The following is a 24,900-nucleotide window of genomic DNA, read 5'->3' on the forward strand; positions in this document are numbered from 1 at the left end:
CTTTCATGAGCGCACGAAACATGTTGAACTTGGTTGTCATACCACTCGTGATCAGCTTAAGGCCGGCTTCTTGAACACTCTTCATGTTTCCTCCGCGAATAATCTCTCTGACATCTTGACAAAGGCTTTGCAACCTGGACCATTCCTTTCTCTTTTGTCACGATTGTCACTTTCAAGCCTTTATCTTCCTCAGGTTGATCCACATTAAAGGCTTGCGGGGGCGCATTATGATGTAAATATATACGGTTACTAAAGTTTGTTAGAGACGTTAGAGTAGTTAAGCTTATTAGCAAGTGTATATAAGAAACACATTGTACAGACTTTACAATTAATCATAACATTTCATTCATTCATCTTCATCTTTCTCTCTCGTTTTGCACTTATCTTAATAAAGGTAACTTGCTTCTGAGCGTAATAACCTGTTACACACACGACACAAGTCTAACCTAATTCAACATAGGCTTAATAAAACTTAATAAAATTTAATGGACTAATAAATACATGCACACACGGATATATAAACCCGTTTTAAATATCACAAAACATAAAAATTGATACTTTCTATTTTTTAAAACTGTCAATTTACCATTTTTAGTACATAAAAATATCGTTTTAAATACATTATTTTATAAATAAAGTTATTTATCTTAAATACCATTGATTAAATAATATTGGTTAAATAGATGTAATTAATGAAAATATAAAATATATTTTAATTATTTTTAATATGTGTGAAAAATATCTAAATGATACGTTTTATGAAATGGATGGAATACCTTTTTATTTTAAGCAAAAACCTTGCTATTTGGTGCAATTTCTATGTAATTTGAGCTCCTGATCTCATCTGACCAAGAATTATAAACAGTTTTCAAGTAATCACTTCGATGTTTAAGTTCTTATGGTTTATCGCTTCTTTGTTCATTAACGTATTTTCTGCTCTAGATTTACAATTTTACCAACAAAAATTCAACAAATCAACCTACAATTTAAACCGATTCAGTGTTTGCGTGTAATATAACATCTCAATTTCATCTTGTCTACTGTCTCAAATCAAGCCATCGAGCACAAATGCAGCAAAACTAGCTCTGCGATTCGAACCGAATCAGAACTTTAAGTTTTCGGTTCACCTTCAATTTCAGTTTAGTTCGGAAATCTTTTCAAAATCGGTTCGGTTCAGTTTAACAAAGTTAACCGAAATGTTTTTTTTAAAAGAAAAGTCATACCAAAACTAAATCAGAATCGACTGGCGTTAACCAATAATCAATTAAACTTAACCAAGGTAACCGAAAATACCAGATTTAACCAAATTTTCTTAATATCAATTTTGAAACTGAAATCGAAATTAGCCCGATGGTCAAACAGAATTGAAATGTTTAAATATTTCGATTAACCAAAATCCAAACCACTTCTGTCTTTGCTCATATGAATGTTGTCCAGTGACCAGAACTAGCAGAATAAATATCGGTTTATGTTTTGAAAGTAATGGAAAAGTCTATCTTTATTCATAACATAGAGGTTCCTTATATAAGAGATTACACCGTCATAGATAAATGAAAAGAGTACAAATCATAATCCAATTAGGAAAATGAAAACATAAAGACATATGGAAAAAAGAAAAGCTGGCCAACTCTCTCTTTCTTGGGCCGCCGATGGTATAATCTCTTGGTTATGAGCCATCCACAATCTGGTTCATAACACTTCCTCTTGGATGCCATAACCATTTAGAGCTTGTAATGTGCTTTAATGTTGCCTCATTAAAACTTTACCAGGAAAACCCAATTGGGACAAAACCATGGTGAAGGAAAAAAAGTACAACACACATTACTCCCCCTGATTTGGACATTACTGAAGGTCCTTTGGACCTCTCCAATTTTCTGCAATCCGTGGGTGATGAAGATCTTGGGCAGAATATTCTTCGTCCTCGAACATGATAGTTGGTTCTTTTTTACCATCGGCCATGCCACAGTCTGATCGAACATATTGAGTCATCGACCTCAAATACGCACACACGAAATCTTGGATGATGTTGCTGTGATATGCGTGTACCACCATATGTAAAACATAACCTGTCTGAAAAAACAAATCAACAAAACCAAATAACCCTTCTTTGGGCTGGTTAGTATAAAATAAACCAAAATCAAAGGCTTCTTCATCGTCCTTCTTATGGACCAAACCGATCAGTGTCTAAAACAAGACTTCTGCATCGTCCATCTCAGGACTAAATGGACTTCTTTATCGTCCACCTTTGGACTGAATGGACAGTGTCCAAAACAAGTGATCTCACGCCCATTTACTAGATAATGGGTGAGACTGGTCCATATTAAATCTCTTGAGTACCCTTTTCTGTATATACTATTTGATGCACAAGGATTTCATTGTTAATGTACTCAAGCTGTAATCCCGAACAAAACTTTGTTTTCCAAGATCTTTCATCTCAAACTCTTTCTTGAGATATTCAACTGTTTGGGAAATTGTATACAGAGGTTCCTAGGATATTCAGATCATATACTTTGATGATTATCAATATTGTTCTCGAGAACTTGCTGTACTTTCAGCTCAATACCCTCTAGTACTTTCATTATCCAATGGACCATATAAATATGCAGTCACTACATCAACTTGCTGCAAGTCTAATTTTCTCTATTACATAGCTAGACTTATGAGAAATCTAAAAGTAGTTGCATCCACCACATGGGAGTATGTCTCCTCATAATCTATTACTGGTCTTTGTGAGAATCCTTGTGCAACATTAGCTTTATATCTCACGATTTCTATTCCTCGCAAGACCCATTTATATCCACTGGTTTTAACATCATATGGCGTCTTAATCATATGGCCAAATACACATTTCTTCTTTAAACTATTTAACCCCACGTTTCCATTCAATCCAATATGTTCTACGAGTGCGCACTCTTATATTGACGTGGCTTATATTCATAAATTCAAGTGCTACTTTGTATGCAAATAAATCATCTTATGTCGACATTCCTTATTGGTTCCATTATGTTCCAGACATGATATAATCGATTGAGATTCATTATTATCAGGACCTTTAATACTTTGCAGCTTGGCGTCCCAAGCTACATTGTTTGGTACCTGTACCTTAGAGCCGGCCGGCCTTATCTCCATGTCTGGGATGGTTTCCTTAGTAACCTCGGATTTGGATTTTGATTATCATTCTCTGCACCTTTCTTTTGTTTCCTAGGATTCTTATCTCTTGGAACCTATTGGTCTACCACGTTTCATATGTTGTCTAGACTCTGTAGCAACTTGACTGTGTCTCTTCTTGGTCATCAAATTCGTTGGTGCTTTACAAGTTGGTTTATATATGACTTAGTCATTCTTTTTCGGGTCAGCAAATGTGTCTGGCATTTGATTAGCTAGCTTTGTAAATGTATAATCTTTGGACGTCTATTTCACATTCTTTAGTCCGAGGATCTTGCCAAGACATTGATGGTTGATTCCATTCTATTTCTTTTACCATTCTTTTACCAGCTTTATTATTTTTTTCCTCCTGGTCTTACAATAATCTGTGTACCTGGCCTCAAATATAATCACCCATAGTTGGCTCAAAGTACTTTATTATTGTGGGAGAATCATATCCAACATATATCTCCATCCTCCTTTTGAGGTCCCATCTTAGTTCTATGTGGTGGAGCAATTAGTACATAGACAGCACATCCAAATGTCTTATGATGGGGTATATCTGGCTCTTGACCCGTTAATAATTGTGATAGGGGATATCTATGCTCACTAAATGGCCTGATGCGTATTAACTTAGGTGCATGTAAATTTTGTGTGGCCCAAGCTGTGAATGGGAGTTTTGACCTCATAAGTTATGGTCTATCAATCAGATATTTGCGTTTTAAAAGATTTCGGCCAAGCCATTCTTGGTATGGACATGTATCACAAAATTGTCCACACTTACCCCCATGGACATACCATAATCATTTAAGCGCTTGGGACATGTATTCACCAGTATTGTCTAGACATATAGTCTTTATTATGAAAAAGGGGTTCGTAGCCGTTTTACTGGTGATGGCCTAATGAGTTTTCCTTGTGTACATGCTACACACGTGAGATTCTTTGGGATAACTCTTCTTATCTTTTAAAGTGTGCCTTTTGAATATCAATTTTCGCATCATGTTTGAACCAGGATGGCCAATCCGGTCGTGCCATAAAGTGTATATTTTCGCAGGCTTTTAGCCTCTATCATACTGATCTATGCATACTCTAGGTCAGTAGAGAATGAAGGTATAGTCTTTAGGACTTATTATGGCATTGGGCGATTTTATACATATATCTGAAGGAACTCTTTGTTTCCTTCGTCCATTGTTTCAATATGGAAACCATTCATTCTTATATCTTTAAAACTCAATAGGCTGCTCTTGCTCTTAGAGCTGGGTGAATATTATACATCACTGATTTATAGATGCATACCCTTAGGCAATAATATATTAGCCTAGCCATAGTCTTCTTTCAGACTGGCGATACCTGCTTTAATACTTATATTGACGTTTTTCAGTGTACTCATATAGAAAAATCATTTATTCATTTAATCTAAGCAGACAATGTAATAGAAATAAATTCAAGGAGATAAAAATCAGAGAAAACATACAAGCAAAGCAATCACTCAAGTTTGATGTCGAAATCAGATTATCAACTTGAATCTTTTAGGCAATCATAAGTCTCATATTCCATAAGATCATCTTGATCATGTTCGAAATTATTTTCACCATCTTTATAGACCAAGTGGGTTTCAGGATTCTTCCCTTTCAGACTCTCTTTGATAGAGGTCACAAAAATGTTTGGGAGTCCTTCATATCTTAGCCCAATGGTTACCCATTCCACATCTATGGCACACTGATTTGGCCGAGCTTTGAGGTTTAAAGGATATACCACGGCCATTGCCTTGACCATGGCTCAAATTGGGTTGATACCCACGGCCTCTGCCATAGTGATTCCCACGGCCAAATGTGTTATAGTGGCCATGGCCACGTCCTTTCCACCCTCCACAGCCATGGCCTTGTGGTTTATCATTCTGGACGTGGTTACCTTTTTTTTTCTTCTGCAGCCTTATTCGTATCAGGTAATGGGGTTAATCCAGGAGGTCTCAATTCACTGTTTCTCATCAGTAATCCATTATTTTGCCTAGCTAGCAATAAATTCATCCACGGACTTATAGTCCTGGATTCTGGGATTCCTCCAATCAAATAGGGCATTTGGTAATAACACCGTTCTTTGGTGATCATATCTAAATTTTTTTAACTCTGTCCAAAGGTCTAGAGGATTCTCTATAGTCAGATACTGATCTTTGAGACTCTTAATAAGATGATGGCTAATAATTAATATTGCCATGTATCAATCTTTCTCATTTGGCATTATCGTCTTTTGTGATTCATTCACCAAGTCCTTTGACTTTAGGATAAACTCATTATCCAGTGCCCATTTCAAATAATTATCTCCTGAGAGATTTAGGGCAGCAAAATCCAAGTTGATTTTCGACATCTCAAATCATATATCAATCAATTTTAGATCTCATAAAATATTTAAAATACGGCCATAAACAAGACATGCTATCAAGCCAATACATTTCTAATAAGCAAACAAGCCACATGGCCAAAGTGATATATGATGCATAATAAGTCACACAGATTTATCAAGCAAGGGTATCGACCAAACAAGCAATTTCTATATGTTTTCATGTGGCCATATGGTTATAATGCAAACTTAGCATACTGATTCTATATGTACAAGAGTAGAATTATGGAACCTCAATTTAAAACAATCAGATCATGCAAAGGTGATAATAATTTAAAACATTCAATTCGGATTATGCAATACACGAATTCTATTTTAGGGTTTATCAATCCGAATTACGGTTTATATTATAACAGATTCTAACATGCAATATGAAACCTCAAATCATTCAATCAGGTTATAAAAACTATCAATCCTAACTCACATGGATTTAAACCTCAAGAATCATGCAATCAGATCATTCAGATTTTAAACAAGTAAACCTCAATCAATCTATCAACCTATCAGATTATATAAGCAAAGCAAGATAGCAACCTATCGGATTCAATCAATGTTCTAACAGGCTGGTCGGTTTAAACAATTTTAAATCAGATGAACAATTAACCAAGCAGGATGAGAAAATAAATCTATCAATTTAACGGTCAAACAATTCTAGCAACATACCATCAGATTCAATCAGATTTAAAACTTCAATGATCAAAACCGAAAAAAATTTTGATTTCAAAATATTCGATTAGGGTTTTAATATGTGATTTGATAATTATAGTATAATTAATTCTGATACTGATATTATTTAGGGTTTATAGATATAGGGTTAGGGTTTATCGGATTTTAACTTGTAAAAACCGATTTGGGGTTTTAATCATGTAGGAACATGATTTAGGGTTTGGGGTATCGAACTTTTAGAGTTTCGATTTACTCAATTAGGATTTTTGATCTATTACCCTACGGTTTTGATTCATAAAGATTAAGGTTTTAGGGTTTCATTCTTTATCAATCAATCCATGTTCGATTATGGGTTCTTAGGTTTTGAATTAACTTTTAACCTTAGATGATTGTTGAATCAGACCACCAAAGGAGTTGAGCCGCGAGCTGGACACGAACGGGACGCGAGCTGTCTGATGCTGTCGCGAACGAGGAAGATGTCGTGTGTTGGAGCTGCTATCGGGTCGCGAACGTCTGAGCTAGGATCAGGAACGCCTTGGGCTGAAGCTGATCAGGGACGCGGGCTGGAACAGATGCGGGAACAAGAGACGCGATCGGGGTTTAGAGTTCGTCGGATCGCCGGCTAGGGTTAGGATTTTAGGGTTTTTCGATTTGGGTATTAGCTTAGGGATTTAGAGTTTCGTGCTGATAACGTGTTGTGAAAGTAATGAAAAAATCTATTTTTATTCATAATATAGAGGTTCCTTATATACAAAATTACACCGTCATAGATAAATGAAAAGAGTACAAATCATAATCTAATTACGAAGAGGAAAAAAAAAGGCGGGCCGACTCGCTCTTTTTTGGACCGCGGATGGTATACTTTCTTGGTTATGAGCCATCCACAATCTGGTTCATAGCGGTTTAAATATTTTTTCTCAGACTGAATAGAAAACAACGGTGAACAAACCATAGACCAAAACCGGTTAAATTACAAAATCGTTTAACAGTACAGAACCAGAGGAAACCTACGCAGTTTTCAAGCAAAGCATAACATAGATTGTTTCCTAATAATAAAAAAAACAGACATCTCCAAAAGAATTTTGAATGTATAAAAGAAGAACGATCATAGCTTTGAGGAAACAGACCAAATCCATAACAATCTGCAAGAGACTAAACGAGTCTTTTTAGTTCGAGCAGCAACCTGTTTTCTTCACAGCCGATACATCAATATCAATCTTCTCTCCTTTAGAAGGAACATTACCCGAATCATCACCAGCCTCCATTGCTTTCTTGCTCACAACTTGGTGAATCTGAGTGAGCACTTCCGAAAACGCGTTCTCAACGTTAGTAGACTCGAGAGCTGAAGTTTCCATGAAGTAGAGTGATTCATTCTCCGCGAAAGACTTAGCATCTTCGGTCTGAACCGCAATAAGATGACGAAGATCAGATTTGTTTCCCACGAGCATGACAACTATGTTTGGGTCGGTATGGTCACGAAGCTCCCTAAGCCATCTCTCAACGTTTTCGAACGTGGAGTGTCGGGTTACGTCGTAGACGAGAAGGGCCCCAACAGCTCCTCTGTAGTATGCACTAGTGATTGCTCGGTACCTACACATCAACAGAACAAAAAACTTCAAAGCAATAAGTAAACACCCCAAAACGACGTAGTTTCTCATAAAAATGAAAAATTAATCTCATATTCATGATTCTAAGATCGACAAAGACAGATCTAAAGCTTGTTTAAGCTCTTCAGACAGAAGAACAAACACATGAAAGACAGAGCTAAAGATTTAAACTTTCAATTAAGTTATAGAGGATCCGACAAGAAGAAACCTTTCTTGACCAGCAGTATCCCAAATCTGGGCTTTGATGACTTTGTCCTTAACAGTCAAGCTACGAGTGGCGAACTCGACGCCGATGGTGGACTTGGACTCGAGGCTAAACTCGTTCCTGGTGAATCGAGAAAGCAGATTGGATTTTCCAACACCTGAATCGCCGATTAAAACCACCTTGAATAAGTAATCGTAATCATCATCTGCTTTGTAACCCGCCATTCAACACGATACCAAAACAAGCTTTCGTTTTTTTTTTTCTCTCTTTGGATTCAAATAAAAGTTCTCAGATTTCGACAGAAAGACGGAGACTTTAAAGAAACAACTACTAGGGTAAGACTTTCGTCTTTTCTAGCTGGTCGAATTACACCAATCACTGTTATGATCTGTGTGAAAATATATGAAGGAAATTACTAAAATACCTGAATGTTGGCTTTTTACTCTCTGAAACTAGGGGTATATCCGACATTTACTGCTTAGTGTTTTTTCATTTTCTTGAAAAGGTCATAAAAGTGGTGGTAGTCATGTTTACATTGGTAAATGGCGATAATGACCATGTTCGTTATATGTCGATGGAAATTTTAACATTTTGAAATTATTTTTTTCTACAGTCTGCAACTGATCGATCGATGCAATTAATGGCAGAGTACTGGCATAAATGAACAAAATTTCATCGTTGGAGTAAAATACGAACAAACATAAACATAACCAAAATAATCTCTTTTAGCCGACAAAAAATATGATCTCTTTAATTTGGAAATAAATTTGGCATTGCCGAAAAATGTAACTTTTGTCAATTGTGAGATTGATGATCTGATAAAAAGATGAAATATTTGTAGCTCTATGGACTTTTTGTATTTGTCAATTGTGAGACTGATGATGATCTGATAAAAAGATGAAATGTTTGTAGCTGTATGGACTTGGTTATTGTAGAAACCCAATCGGTTAGAAGGTTGAATACGTGCTATTTCAAAGCGCATATGACTATCAAGTATGTTCTTTACACAAATGAACTTGATGGTGGTCGGTCACTAATAGTTTATTGATATATACAGTATGCACACCATTTGTCTCTAGCTAGTGTATCTATGTTCTGAGAACTCAAGAACTTTAAGAAGATAGATGAGAGTTGCTCTGCAAGACTTGGAATAGATTAGTTGAAAGCATATAGATATCAACCATTTGAAGTGATTCTCCATTAAAATTCTTCCTTCTTTTTATCGTATATGTATAGCTATGGTTATAAGTTGTGGCTATAAGCATAAATATGTTATTTGAGTAAAGATTATTTAGAAGACCAATTAAAAACACAAAAGCAGAGGGACAACAAAAAGCTAGCCTTTACCCATTGATTATGTTTCTTCTTCGTATGCCTTGGTTATGTGCCCGGTTCGGTTTTCTTCTTATACTTCCTTGGGGATATGACACAAACTTGGTACATAACTCAGGAGCCATGGCCAAATCCAAGATCCCTCTGTAACCTTATAAACTTGTTTATGTAAACCCTCTCCAACAATGTAAAAGTGATCACCACCTTCCATGTCTCTAACACAAAAGACTACCACTTTATTCTCCTCGTCCACCCAGAATGTCATCTCACTTGAGTAACGTGGTAACCTAAAGTTATCAAAACTCACTACTAAGAATTTGCTCCAAGACACCTCTTTGGCTCCACTGATCTTATTGCTCAACCATACATTCATCTCTGTCAAGAATGTTCCAACGACGTGATGTAACACCGCTAGGTGTTCTTCTTTAACAACCGATATAAGCAAATCTCTATACTGAAAATCCTTCTTGTAATTAATCCGGAAGAGGCAAAGGCACAAATACCTCCGTTGTGAAATTAAAACTGAGTAGGAGTTTATGTTCAGCTTCTCTATCTTTGTGCATCCAGTAAGCGTTTCCTTTCAACGACACAGCATCGTCAAAATAATCTATCATCCGTTTATCAGTGACACCATCAAGAACCCTCCATGAATCAGCGCTAATGTCATAAATCTCACAATTAAAACCAACTTTCTGGATGTTTTTGAAATAACTGCTACACCTCAAAATTTTGTAGTTGTGGCAAGAAGATTTGCTGTTTCCACATTCAAAAGCATAACTATCAGTCGGCCAGTAAAATTTGCTGGGTTTGATACTCCTGGTTTCACCCGTACACGGGTTCCAAACCACAAGACTTTTGATATCCTTCCTGCTGCATAATATCAATCCATTGCAGTGAGAGATTAAACCCTATAGTCTAAAAGTAGCATCACCTCTATCGATGCTTTGCTCAACTTGTTGTTCTTCATCACGAACTTTGGATCTTTTGAACCAAGCGTACCATCGTTTGCAAGTAGTTTGTAGTTTTGCTAGAGACTTGGAGGGAACCCTAGCGAGTATTTCTGATTCCAAATCATGGGGAAGATCGGACATCATAATAGTCTTCTTCTGATTTCTTCAACGACACGGCAACTGGTAATTAGTGTTTTCTTTTTGAACAAGCCGGATTGCCTTATTTATAAGCGATTCATAGGGCATCCAAACGATATTTTGTGATTTAGGGCCTGACTGGTTTCTCCGCTACCACCCGCTACCATCCGCAAACGCAGCTTTTGCGGTTGCTAGCGGTTGACAGCGTTTCGAAACAATCATACAAACCGCTACAAATCGCTTCAAACCGCTCCGAACCTCTTAAAATCAAAAGCTAGTTTCAACTAGCGTTTGCGGTTGCGGGCGGTTGCGGGAAGATAATTTTTTTTCTTTTTTTTTTCAAAAACCATATAAATACAAAAATAAAAATATTCAATAAAAAATTTAAATTGGAATTATAAAAATACTAAAATATATCTATTATATTTTAATTAATATTATAAAATTTTAAAATAAAAATATTTTCTATAATATTAAAATTTTAAAACTATAACTTTCTAAATATGATTTTTGATATTTTATATAATTATATAAAATGTAAATATTGTTAATTTATTATTTAACCACTGTTGTATTTGATAGTTAACCAGTCATAAGTATCCCACAAACGCATCAATTTCTAACTGCATAACCAGTCGTACAAATCTCTTAAAACCACAACCACCCGCAAACTCCCACAACCGCAACCGCTACGTTTGAACCAGTCAGGCCCTTAAGCTCATTAGTCTTTGTTTACAAAAGGCTATTAATTTTAAAAATGTCAATAGTTCTAAAAATTGATTCTTTCAAAATAAAATAGAAATCAATATAAAATAAGTTAAACTACAAAAATAGAAATACCTCAATAATTAAAATGATTTCAGTCCTTAAATATTTGAAAAATTAATATTAATATTAACCAACAAAATAAGGAAAAACCAGTAAAATATAACTTTATACATACCAAATTTAAAATTAAATATAAAAAGTATGTTAACAAAAGAAAATAAAGTTCAAAATTAGATTTGATATTTATACTAACTCATTTGAAGAATTAGCATTAAATAGTTTAACAAACAAAAATTTGTGCACAAGTTTTTTTTTACGATAGAAGTCATGTACTGTTATTGAAAATGTTCAAATATATACACCAACAAAAATAGATAAATCAGCATTGTGATTTAATATTTTAAAATATTTCATTAATGTAAATAAACAAAGAGAAATCAATAAATAGGAATTGATTTGATACACATGCTAATTCTTTGAAAATTAACATAAAAATATTTTAAAAATTATGTTTTGAAAAACGTCAAATTGCACAAATATTGTATATATCAAAATAAAATGGATAATTAATATACCAAAACAAGAGTTACACCCCACAAATAAACAAAAGCTAGCTTAATTATCCATTTACAATGTTTCTTCTTTTTTCGTCTTGGGGATGTGACCCAAACTTGGAACATAACTCAGGAGACATGGCCAAATCCAAGATTTACCAAAAACTTGTTTATGCAAACGTTCTCCTACAATGAAAACGTAATCATAATTGTCTCTGTCTCTAATACAAGTTACTACCACTTTATCCTCATCGTCCACCCAAAAAGTCATCCCTTTCACTTAACTTGGATACTTAAAGTTATCAAAGCTCACTGCTAAGAATTTGCTCCATGCCACCTCTTTGGCTCCATCAATCTTATTGCTCAACCATACATTCATCTCTGTCAAGGATATACCAATATTGTGATGTAAAACTGCGAGGCGTTCTTCTCTAACAACCGATATACCCAAATGTCTATAATCACTCTGATCCGGAAGAGGCATAGACACAAATACCTCCGTTGTGAAATTAAAACTGAGTAGGACATTATGGCGAGCTTCTCTATCAAAATGAATCCAGTAAGCATTTCCTTTCAACGAAACAACATTGTCAGAACAATGTATCCTCCAGGTCACACCAGCAAGAACCCTCCATGAATCAGAGCTGAAGTCATAAATCTCACAGTTAAAAATACGTTGCTCACTGTTTTTGCAATAATAACTGCTACACCTCAAAATTTTGTAGTTGGGGCAAGAAGATTCGCTGTTTCCACATCCAAAAGCATAACTATCATTCCACTGGTAAAAACTTTTGGGTTTGATACTCATGGTTTCACCGGTACAAGGATTCCAAACCACAAGACTTTCGAAATCCTCCATGCAGCATAATATCAATCCGTTGCAGTGAAAGATTCGAGATAACTTTACCTCTTTTGAATCTTCAAGACGGGTAATTTTCCCTGTAAACTCGATGGATGCATACTCAATGCATTTGTTACGGAAGCGGTTGCGCAATCTGTTAACTCTAATCGAATAAACCCTATAGTCTATAAGGAACATCACCTCTTTCGATGCTTTACGCAAGATGTTGTTCATCTTCACGAACTTTGGATCTTTGAATAAAGTGTACCATCGTTTGCAAGTAGTTTGCAATTTTGCTAGAGACTTGGACGGAACCCTAGCGAGTATTTCTGATTCCAAATCATGGGGTAGATCGGAAATCATAATAGTCATCTTCTAGTTAACTCCAGCCCCTTAAAAAAAACTAGAAATTATGTTTTTTATTTTTCAACAAGCAGAATTGTTTTATTTATAAGCGCAGGGCAGGCAAACTAATTTCTTTTGGCAAAACTAGATTAAAAAGGAGAATCTAACTGGGTGCTATTGGATAGTGAGTTTAAAGTTAACTCTTTAGATTTTATGATCTAGTGTTATTTAATGATTGATTTTAACATTATTTATTAAAAATATAGTGTCATTTATTGTATTTTAAATATTTTTATTAAAAGATTTTGAAATCTAATAATATTGGTTATTGTATTTACTTTTCTTATATATTAAAACATAAGCTTCAACCTTGATTCATGTGTGATTTTTTTTTTAAAAATAAACCTAATGGACCTATTCCTAGAAAGTCATGTTACATTTAATCTATAATCTTATCATTTAAATTTTGGACATAACTGAAATTTTTATTGGGCTATAAATAATTAGATTTAAAGAATAGATGATCCATTGGATTTATAGATAGTATAAATTAAATAGATATAATTTAATGTTGTAATACTATACCTCCATATGTTAAATATTTAAATATTTGTCGATGTTAACTTTTAAAATTATAAAGATTTTTTTTTGAATAAAAAAATCATATTATCTAACAATGATTAAATTTTACTACTTTAAACCAGTGAAAACAAATTTTAAACTATATAGTTTATTTGAAAAATTAAACAAAAACTAAATGTTTAATTATTTACTCGATAATATAAATCTATGAAGCAGAAAATTTATTTTTTTAAAAACTTTATAAATTTGTGAAATGTTACAATATCTTTGAATATGACAATAAAACAATATTTTACTAATTTATATATATATAGTTAAGATTTTAATAATGAAATAATAATCCCAAAAAATATATATAGAAGAATATACAAATACATGTGAAATTTTAAAACAAATTATTCAATGAAAAAAATATACCGTAAACTTATTATGTTTTAAAAATTGATAGACACATATATTATAATATATACCAATTTAGAATTGAAAACAAAATATTTATATAAAAATAAATGAAAACAAAAACTTCTGTGGTTGCGCGGATCGAGATCTAGTTGTTATTAAAGAAACTAAAATTCCATTGTTATTCAATTCAATATTTGAATACAACCTTTAAAATCTTGTGTTATCATGTTTGGTATATCTTCACAATCCATTTGACTTGTAGGAGTTTAAATGAATTTGGATAACATTCCATGTGTAAAATATATCAATCAAAATCTCATATCTTATCTTCAGATTTTGTAAACAATTTTTCTTAAACCAAAACCATTTAATTGAAAAAATATCTGACGTGAACTAAAAACCATCTAATGGACAAAAAAAAATTATATAACAAAAAGAATGAATCATATGTTCTGTATCTATAGCAAATATTAACAATATAGCTGTAAAGTTTGCATATCACATTTTCATCTAATCAGATTCTTATGATCCAAACATTAAAAAAATAGTTTCATTTTTTAACTAAACCTATTTTTGTATCAACTTGATTAAATTAGGCCTAGATTAAATTCATATGTAGATCGATAACAATTTATTTCTTATAAAACACTTACCATATATATCGTTTAGGTAGGCAAAAAGTCTAATAGCTTGCGGCAGAATAGATGACAGGATTGATTCAAACTAATATTAAATAAATTTCACATCCGATAGGGAGAAATTCATATACCTAAATTTTTTTTTTGTCATAAATATAGATTTTAAAAATAAAAATGACCAAAATAACTTAAATGTTTTATCAAAAATAAATATACACTTATACCCGTGTGGTTAATTAATCTAGACATTAGGATTTAGAGTTAAGGAGTTGAATTTATGGTTTAGGATTTAAGGTTTAAGATTTAGAATTTAGGGTTTACGGTTCAGAGTTGAGGAGTGGTGTTTTGGGAAATGATTTCAAATTTTAAAAAATAAAATTTTTTAAAATTTTCAAAATAAAAAATGATATTTTGGTCATTTTAGTTTTTGAAATCTATTTTTGTGACAAAAACTTAAAAATATAGAATCACCTTTGATTCAAACCCATTATTGAACACCCAGCTTCAAAATCAGCCACTATACAAGCCAAACGGGTAAGTTCTATTTATTATGAGCTCGTACAACTAATCCAGAGTATCCTAGTGGTAGTTAAATTTGCAAGACCCGGTGGTTCAAGCCCAGAATGGTGAACATTAGGTTTAAGAGATTTCTTTTTATTATGGAAATTTTTTATTTTCTTGTATTTTAGATGTTTTGTAGTTTTCTATAAAATTTTGTTGTTTTTAGTCGTTTTATGTTATTTTGAGCTGACGAGCTTATATCTCAGCTGATGAACCAGTTTATAAGGTTCTTTTGCAGCTTTGTAAGAACAAAAACTTTATACATATCATCTAATATAGAGTCAGTTTGCCCCGTAGAGCAAAATTCAGTCAAGTTCCCTCTTTGTGTGTGATTCACGTAGAGCCAAGTTCTCAGTAGTATAAGAGATCTTCCCATAGTCTATGTGGTGCCATCAATCCATACCTGTCTAATCAAGTTCCTAGGTGGATTGTTGTTTGTGGAATGACATTAATGCCATACCATTTTTGTGAGAGATTTACATTTTTGTTACAACCATTTGAGTGAAAAATTGAGAATGTGTAAATTTTATTTATATAGTGAGCTAAAAATTTCCAATTATATTAAATATATTCGATCCGGAAGTCTTCTAACGTAAAAAAAAAAAGATTTACTTCTTCGAAATCGTTTATACCCTAAATATAAACCATGAACTCAAATAACTAACTAAATAGAAACAAACAATTCAATAAACTTAAATTCAACTTAAAATGTGTTTAATATACATAAAACTAAACACATATAAGTCAAAATTTATTTTTCAGAAAAATGTTAAGCTTCCAAAATCTAACCCTAAGAATACATACAATAATACAATATATGTTACCAAACCCTAAACCAAAAAATACCATGACTCACTATATTCACTCATCTATGTTGAAAACAATTCAATTTTACTATATCTTAATATATATCATTTACAAATATTTATAATTAAATGATTTCAATTTTTCCACCAACAAAGTATTTTTTATAAAATTTATAAATTATTTGTAAGATCTAATATACGAGACTTCCAGAAGATTTTATGGAGCTATATGTGGAATAATGAATTCTGTTTTTTTTTGTTGTTTGGTCATAAAAAATTGGTTGTAATTTCACAAAGCTTTTAGGTTAGTTTTGCATCTAACTATATTAAAAGGAAGCTAACCAGGTAGGATTACAAAATCAGACAATTAGAACCCTCTTTTTTAACACGTGTTTTCGTCTGGGCTGACCAGAGATAAAAAGTCAGTTCAAGCCCATTAATGCTTAGCCTAACAATCGTGGAAGCGTAGAGCTCATCTTCCCTATCCCGACTCTTAAGCTTCATCTTCACCGGTTGCGATAGTAACTCTGCTGCTGCTTCCTCCTCTTCATCAATCAATGATGCTATTAAATCTCATATTTATTGTTTCGTTATACCTTCCTCTTCTTCTCCTCATATATAAAATCTATCATATCTTCGTAGAGAATTACTTCGAACCAAATTCAGAAACCTCCTTTCAAGAATCTCAAGATATGGCGATTGTTAGCTCTTTACCTTTGTGAGTTTACAACTGCTGCAGTATTTTTTGAGATCTGAACGGAAGATTTTCGTGCCACTTTGAAGGAGCACCCCCAAGAACGAATATGTTTTTCTTGTGTAAGTTTCAGACAAATCTCTGGATATAACCTTTTTTTTTCTGACGAAATATCATTCTCAGTCTTATTAGGTTGAATTATTTGTTCCTGCAATTCTTATTTTCAGACTAGCGCAAGGTCGTACTCTCGGATCTCTGGCCTATCTGCAGAGCCGGACCTGTAAAATTGGGGGCCCTATTCAAAAAAAAAAAAATTTGATATGTATATATTGTAATTTATTTTTTATATTATAAAATTTGACTATTAAAATTTTCAAATTAGAAACAATTAAATCCGTTGAGATTATGATGAGTGTGCAACAAAATATATGTTAAAATCAGTTACAATTTTGAATTCTACCTAAAAACCAAGAATTTTTTCAGTTTTTTTAACTTTTTTAGTGAAATGTTACATGAGTACGTTTGGTCCCGGAAGAAAAAGAGAGAAGAAAATGATTTATTATCACTAAAACGATAACTACCTATGGCCCACCTAATATTCCATTGACATCTCCACAACTAAACTTCTGTTATCAACGGTGTATACATCACATTAGTTATATAAATATACATACATGTACATATAGAAAAAAATTAGAAGTGGGGGCCCCATAGAGTGGGGGCCCCATCCCAATGTTTCGTAACACTATGTACAGGTCCGGCTCTGCCTATCTGCCTAACGCAAAGCTTGGATCTTTATTGCAGGTCTAATTTTGTTTCTTAGCCTCTGTCTAATGATTATGAAACAACCATAAAGCTCTTTACCCGTCATCTCCAGAATTCAATAAATAAAGCATTTTCACTACAATCTGATTTGGTCAATAGTTTGACTTATAACATCTTCCTCATAGGGGTTTTGATGGTTTCAGGCTTAGTTGTTTGTTTAAACTAGGTCTAAAGCTCCAACCTTATTTGATTTATTTTTGTTTTTGTTGTTCTTTTCGGTTGGTGTATATGATGATGGGAATTTTATTCTTAAGCTTAAGGTTGGACTGAAAAATGTCTGCATAGACGACCAACCAGACACTGTCACATTCTTTGAAGGTTATCAAGATATCAGTAGGAGAGGCATCACACATGACAGCTATGAATCTGAAGTTTGGCACTATAATATAGGAGTTGCGAAGCGGATCGGCGACGGCTCCACCGATTGAGATGCTCCGTGAAGGATTACGCTTGGGGCAAAATCGGGGGTTGGATTCACTCGTGTAAAGAGTCTACGCGGCGAATTCCGATGGACAGATCGATTCGACAAGACCGTACGCGGAGCTTTGGATGGGGACTCACGAGTTACTTGGAGGATGATGCTGATGGAGTCACGCTTAGATCGTGGATTGCTGAAAACCCTGAGGCTCTTGGAGAAATGGGGTTGCCATCTCCCGTTTCTCTTCAAGGTACATTGTTAAAGATCTCTGCTTTTTTTTTTTTTAGGATTTGGAGAGTTGAATTTCTTACTGTTGTTATGAGTCACTTGAACGACAACTATGCAGCAATGAAGTCATGTATGTTCCTGTCTTCGAGGGGCTACAAGAATCTGATACGCATATCTATTATTTCTCTTCACACAACGATAATGGACGAAGACAAAGCAAATTCAAAAACCCCAAATATCTCATGAGGTGTAATATTCTTCAGTCCCAGCTTAGAGATCTCTGACATATTTTGATATTTGATCTTCTAGGCATTTCACAGACGGCTATGAGTGATGCTCTTCGTGAGGTATGATCCATTTTCTGTACTGCATTTCTACTGGTTCATTGTAGACAAGTTATTCTTTAACAAAGTTTCCACCTGTTTTGATGAACCGAAAGTCGAATTGAGATGCATTAACAAAGAAGCTATGAAACAAAAAGAAAGGGGAGGTCTAAGCTCTCTCTAGAAAAAGCTAACGTTGCATTTTTAATTAATCAGCTTTTAGTAGACAAAAGTCTTGAAACTATTCATTGTTTGTGTTACTCTTTGTTTCCTTTTTGTCTCAAATGTCTACTGGTTTGTATGGGTTTCTTTGGTTCCATATGAATTTTCTGTTATGTATTGTGATTGAATGGTTGTGGCATTACTCATTGCATATATAAAGTATGTGGAATCACACGTGTGGAAGAAGAGGCCAGATTAAAAGTTGATGCAGCTGCGAACCAACAAGAAAAACAAACCAAGGTACATATACAAATTTCACTATAATATATGACTATCTATCTTATGTGTCTTCCCTTTGTTGTTGTCACTTGGAGTCAGAGAATCTAATGAATCCAGCTTAGTGTTTCAGTGTATACAATGGGATATATATATAAAGCACTAGCTGAATAAAGAAGGTTAGCCAGAAAATGAAATGGCAGCATTGAAGAGGCAGCTCATGTCCCCAATGTCTACCACAGTTACATCAAAAGATGGTGCAAGGAAACTGGGGGTTTGTGAGCCGGTTACAGGGAATGTGCAAGGTACTGAGCTTCCCGAAGAGTGTGATGATGACCTGTTGGAGAAGACAAAGTAGAGATCGCTCATAAAGAAGTCCATGATACTGTGTTTGGAGGACCTGCCAGAAATAGAGAGGAAACCGGTAAAGAAGCTAAAGAAGACGTTGAAAATGGTAACCAAAGCTTCGGGTGTGCTAGAGAGGACAAATAGACACAAACTAGCTCAGTGAGTAAATCATGTCGACTAATTACTTGTGATACAGTTTGGAATTATAATATGCAGAACATGATCGTATTATTATCGTGAGAAATTATGTACTTCTGTTTTATTTCAATTCCACCATGTTAGTTTATTGCAGAGTTCTTTGTACTGTTTCCATTACTTGGCATGTCACTGGAATTACATCTTTGAATGTGCAATCTTTATTTTAGGTATTTAAAAACAATCGCAAAGAAACTAACAAAAGAAAGACTTAGCATGTAACAAAGAGAAGTAGAATGAAATAACCATTGAACCACACAAGAAAAAAAATCAGTTGATGAGATTTGGCCTCCTCTCTAAAGTCACCTACAAGATTAACCGTAACCACATTAAACAATAACGGCTAACAAACGTTTTAAAATTTCTGTTCACAAAAAATAAAGAAAGATTAAAAAAAAATAGTGTATGAAGTTTAGCAAAAAAATATTAAAGACACGAAGTAAGAAAAAAACTAAATCACTATTTTTTCAATGGAAATCTATTATATAATAGGAGAGAGAAACTCTCCCCTGAGGCGACACGTCGAAAATATTATGGGTCCCATATTTAATTTTTTTTTTTTTTTGTTGAGGTGGCATGTTAGAGAGTTGCGTGTTAAGAAAATCTATTATATGGCCCAGTATACTCTTCTGTTCGAAACCGTACTCTTCAATGGAGTTTAGGGTTTCTATAATCCCTTCAGACTAATCCAAACACAAAGCGACTGTCTGTGTTTTCATGAATCAGTTTCTCTTACTCTTACTCTACCTCTACGTCTCCCATCTTTACTTCGTAAATCAATAATGGAGCACGTTCGTAACACCTCCTGCATTCCGCTTTATATCTAAACAGAGGAACCCTTTTTCTCTGATTCTCTCATCGATTCTTCTTCCAGTCGAATTTAGTACATCTTGTCTGAAAAGACTTCGTATGCTGCTCCAGTTGCTAAAGCCGTTGATCCTTGATGAAAAGGTAAATGACTTTTTCGATCTATCACAACATGTCTACTAAATCTGTTTCCAATCGACTAACAACATGAGAATAAGGTTAATGAATCATTGATTTAGGAATGTAGCTTCAGCTTCCATGTTTTCAGAAACCAAGATAGGTTCTTCTCAGAAGCCCTAGCCCCCAACTATTTATTCGGTAACTACCGCTCTTCGAACCAACCCTATGGGTTTCAGCGGCTGGCGACGCAAATCAGCAAGAAGAAGAGGAAAGGTGAGTTATTGTGTCCTCATGGATCTCTTTCGCCGAATCCTAGTCTAAACTGTATCCGTGTTGAGTTTCCGTAGTTTGTAGTCGACGGTGTGTTATATGAGGTGCTGACTAGGGAGCTAGCAGAGGATGGTTGGTTACTCAGGTGTGGAGGTTAGGGTTACTCCGATGAGGACATGGATTATCATCAGAGCCACATGTACTCAGAATGTTCTCGGTAATGTTCAATCTCGAAATGTACAAAGCTAGGGACTTTATGTGTAAAGATGCTCTCATAAGGATAACTGACGATTACACTTTCTCTGCGCATGCTTCTTTAGCCATGTTTTCAGCTTCCCTAGCTCTTGTCTGAGAACGCCTCAGGGCTTCTAGCAGCTCTGATTTGCTCAAATCGGACTCAGAGGAAGCCTCCTCGGTTCTCTTCTTGCAGCTGCTTGGCCAGTGCTCGTGTGGACTACTACCATGATAATAAGAGCGTTTCATCTTCTGTGGTGTCGGTAGATCACAATTCTCAACAAAGTGTAGAGACCTTTGTGCAACCAAGGAAGCTAACTCATCTTTGTCTGTAGTTCGCCACCAGGGTCCAGCTTTCTCACTCGAGAGAGGATTCCATGGAGAGGTGGGATCGAAATGTTTCTCAGAGGATTCATCTTTCCCAAAAGAAACATAACTCTCTCTTGTCTCTATTAACTCTTGAAAGCTTTCAGTCTTGAAAGACTTTGCTCCCAGTTCATGTTTATCAACCCCAGCCTTCCATTGGCATCTTCACTTGGGCCCTCTGGTTTGGCTGAAACAGAGGCATGAAAGGTGCACAAGGTGATTGGTTCTGAGGATGAACAACAGAAGGAGGAGAAGAGACAGAATCTTCTTGAACCTGTTTGGTTGAAGAAGAAGAAGAAGAAGAATGGGAAGAGGTGAACTTGGGAGCTCTTTTAGCGTCTTGTTGGACTAAGTAACGGTTAACTGTTCTTTGCCACACTGCTCTTGCTTCTCCTGCTGCCATCATTTCACACCATAGCTCTGATATTATAAGACAAAAAAAAAAAACAATCAATTCAAGATCAATGCAACTATTTGATTCCCATTTAGAGAAGAAAATGAATCATTTCAAAGTTGGAATCTTTATGAGATGGGTGGGCACATATAAGACCAGATCCATCACCAAAAAGCTTTACAGAAAAAATATAAGAATCTGATGTTTTGCTTTAAAGGAAGTTTGTCCTAATCTTCTAACAAAACAGATGCAGATTCTTGTCAAATATTATTATGCAAACTATTTTTTTTTATTCACTTACCAACCAAATAATCCTTCTTTGCAATTTAGAATCAAATCCAGAAAAAAAACATTAAATTCAACGATGATTTAAGTTGTAGGAATCATCTTCAACAAGTAAAAACTGATTTTTTTTAGGGAAACATCAATAGTTTGCAGAAATTAAAAGAATTTTACCAAAAAAAAAAATTGAAAGAAAGAAAAAAAATTTGGAAAGAGTATGAATGAATTGAGAAGTCACTCTCGTAAAGACAGCACAAAAAAACGAAAATAGGAGTTTTGTTTTTTGTTTTCTCGCTTCTTTATCAATTGTCAGAAGTGGTTTTTGTTTGCTTCTGATTAAGAACTTTTTGAATCTTTGCAGTTTTCGTTTTCTTTTTTTTTTTTGTGTTTTAGCACGCAAACTTCCGCTAAACGGCGCTGTTTTTAGGACCCATAGTTTCCTATCGGTGTGTTTGGGTCCACAGATTAGATATTAGTACACGTGGCGTTAAACAACAAGATCGAGTGGGGCTTCTCTTTTATTTTTCTTTTACTAATCAGTGAAAGTGATGTCATGTCTGCGAAGTTTGTGTTTTGTTGTTGTCATTGATTCTTGAAGATTTGTATTGTAATAGGGTTAAGATAGGGTGATGAACTGCACTACTATTTTTTGTGGTTGGTGGGTGTATAGGCAGGATAGTTTATATTGTTGGGTTTATTTGATTTTGTATTTGTTTACAAATAATGTTCATTCTCCCAAATTTGTAGATATTTGTGTTATTTTTTTTGTAATTTGTAATTGGCTGTAACTTGTGTAAAAATTGGTGTAAGTGGTTGTTGTGCCGTAACAGGAATTTTTTTTATAGAAAGTCAACATTTGATGGTGATATTGCGTCCTTTGTGTGGGTTGGAAGCGATTTCTGAATTTCCTGATATGCATGTGTTTGATTGTATTATTTGTTGGAGTAATATATTAAGTTCGGATCTATCTGTATTTGTTTTTATAATCAGCTGTGAATATGTAATGCATTTTTGATAGTCCATTTTGTATTGATAAAAACTGTTTTCTTTTTCTTGCAAAATTAACTTTAGACATATAATGGATGTTTGCATTAGAATTTCTCTGATCTTTGATTTACAACATCTGATTGGTACAATTATAAAAATAGCCATAGAGCTCAAGCATGATTCACCATTTTCTCCTATTTTGATGTTCAATTGTTTTCGTGTCTTCATTTTTTTAACTGACATAAAGCCATCAAACAAAAATAGCAAGCAATATTTTCTTATATAGGTGAAAACCTGAGAAGGGAAGGACAATCAGGGAACATCTCTTGTCCATAAGAGATTCAGATTCCCTCAAAGCCTCAAGACAGTGTTGAACTTTACGCTGAGAAGGTTGTCAACAGAGGTCTCTGTGCCATTGCCTAGGCGGAGTCTCTACGTTACAAGATCCTCGGTGGTCGCTGTTTGCAGGTATAGTTTTTAATGCTTACTGCGAAATATTATTCATCAACTGATACTTGATTTTGTTCACATACTAGAAGAGAGTGTGATTAGTTTAGTTATCAAACCATTTCCTTCATAGGGACAGTGGCAGTTTCTCTAAAGTTGTTGTGTAGTTGTCAATTCTCTTGCTGATTTTGAAATAATATTGTATATGGCTTGCTATAATGTCTTCAGATTCGTCATGAAGAGTGGAGCTAAGGGATGTGAGGTGAGTACACATCCCTATCCTCTAATTGTTTTATTTCTTCTCCACATAAAAGTCTCAGACATTGTTCCTTTGAAATGCTTACTCAGATCATTGTATGTGGAAAGCTTCGTGCAGCACGTGCCAAATCCATGAATTTCAAATCCTTTGAAAGCTTCAACCAGAACTTGACCGTCTACTTATCTTTAATTGTTTTCTCTCACAACTCAAGTTAAAAAATAAAAAAAACATTCATGAAAGTCCACAATTAATAATTATTAAATCACATTTAATATTTTCGGAAAAAAATGAACATAAACAACAAAATATAATCTAATAAATTTGCTAGAAGTACCCCAAAACAATTTGAATGGTATAAATTGCATATGTAAAATTATTGTATCTAATAAAATATCTACAATTTAGTCAGCTTCTTTTTCAATGAGTAAATATATACGACATTTTTTCTTTGGACAAAATAGATATGATATTGTAAATCAAAACCTATATATTATTGACATCCTAAAAAATATACACCATACATTAGCACATACAGGAAAACGAATGGGGTTAACATGTTTAAACCATTTTAAAACTTAGAAATATACATATTTAAAACACGCCGCCGACGAATTACAATTATTAGAAGGATATGACGTCAAAAAATGTGACAAAAAGTTTTAAACAAATAACATCAATATATAAATAATTGTAAAGCAATAAAATTGACAAGAACCTTTGGCATTTAACAAGACTGGATACTGGTTACTGATATCTATGGCTTTTTAGAAATTTATTAACTAATACGAAAGACTATCACACGGCATATCGGTTCAGTTTATATGTCATTGATTATTTAATACAACAAGCCTCCGACTCCGCGCTTGCGCGGGGGCTATACCCCTAGTTAAAATAATGGATGTGATTGGTAACCATCGTAGGAACATTAATAATGAATAAGAAAATAATGAATATATATAAAATTTTGGAAAAATTGAGGAATGATCGTTCCTTATCAAAATTAACAAGGAACAATTTTGTATTATAATTCTCTACAAAAAAAAGAATGAAAATGAACGAAGAGGAACCCCTATTCCTCATAAATGGTAATTTTTATAAGGAACGTTAAGGAATGTTGTGTTCTTCTCCTCATTCCCTTGGTCACCAGTCACCCCCAATAAGACTATATCGAATTAGAAATAATTTGTATTTTCAATTTGTGATATTAGTACAAGATTTTAGAATGTTTTTACTGGAAATGAAAGAGTAATAAGAAAATAATGTTTTTGGATCATAGTTTTGGACTAAAATATATTAAAAACTCCCCTAATTGGTTTATAAAAAATTCAT

General features: G+C 34.0%; 2 protein-coding genes and 2 pseudogenes across 2 annotated transcripts; all 4 read right to left on the reverse strand.

The window, feature by feature from the left end:
• Positions 1 to 7,158: 7,158 nt before the first annotated feature.
• Positions 7,159 to 8,382, reverse strand: LOC106431767 (ras-related protein RABA1d). Its single transcript, XM_013872589.3, has 2 exons — positions 8,023 to 8,382; positions 7,159 to 7,797 (listed from the first exon to the last, which is right to left on the reverse strand). The coding sequence occupies exons 1-2, from the start codon at positions 8,241 to 8,243 to the stop codon at positions 7,374 to 7,376; spliced, it is 645 nt and encodes a 214-aa protein (XP_013728043.1). The 5' UTR covers positions 8,244 to 8,382; the 3' UTR covers positions 7,159 to 7,373.
• Positions 8,383 to 8,596: 214 nt separating this feature from the next.
• On the reverse strand, positions 8,597 to 10,662 carry LOC106431770 (annotated as a pseudogene).
• Positions 10,663 to 10,952: 290 nt separating this feature from the next.
• LOC106423258 (F-box/kelch-repeat protein At3g17530-like) lies at positions 10,953 to 13,345 on the reverse strand. Its single transcript, XM_022694197.2, has one exon. It carries the CDS (start codon positions 12,972 to 12,974, stop codon positions 12,042 to 12,044), a length of 933 nt encoding a protein of 310 aa, XP_022549918.1. The 5' UTR covers positions 12,975 to 13,345; the 3' UTR covers positions 10,953 to 12,041.
• Positions 13,346 to 19,992: 6,647 nt separating this feature from the next.
• On the reverse strand, positions 19,993 to 21,608 carry LOC106423245 (annotated as a pseudogene).
• Positions 21,609 to 24,900: the final 3,292 nt, after the last annotated feature.

The sequence above is a fragment of the Brassica napus genome, chromosome C1 (genome assembly GCF_020379485.1).
Source record: "Brassica napus cultivar Da-Ae chromosome C1, Da-Ae, whole genome shotgun sequence".
Taxonomy (NCBI): Eukaryota; Viridiplantae; Streptophyta; class Magnoliopsida; order Brassicales; family Brassicaceae; genus Brassica; species Brassica napus.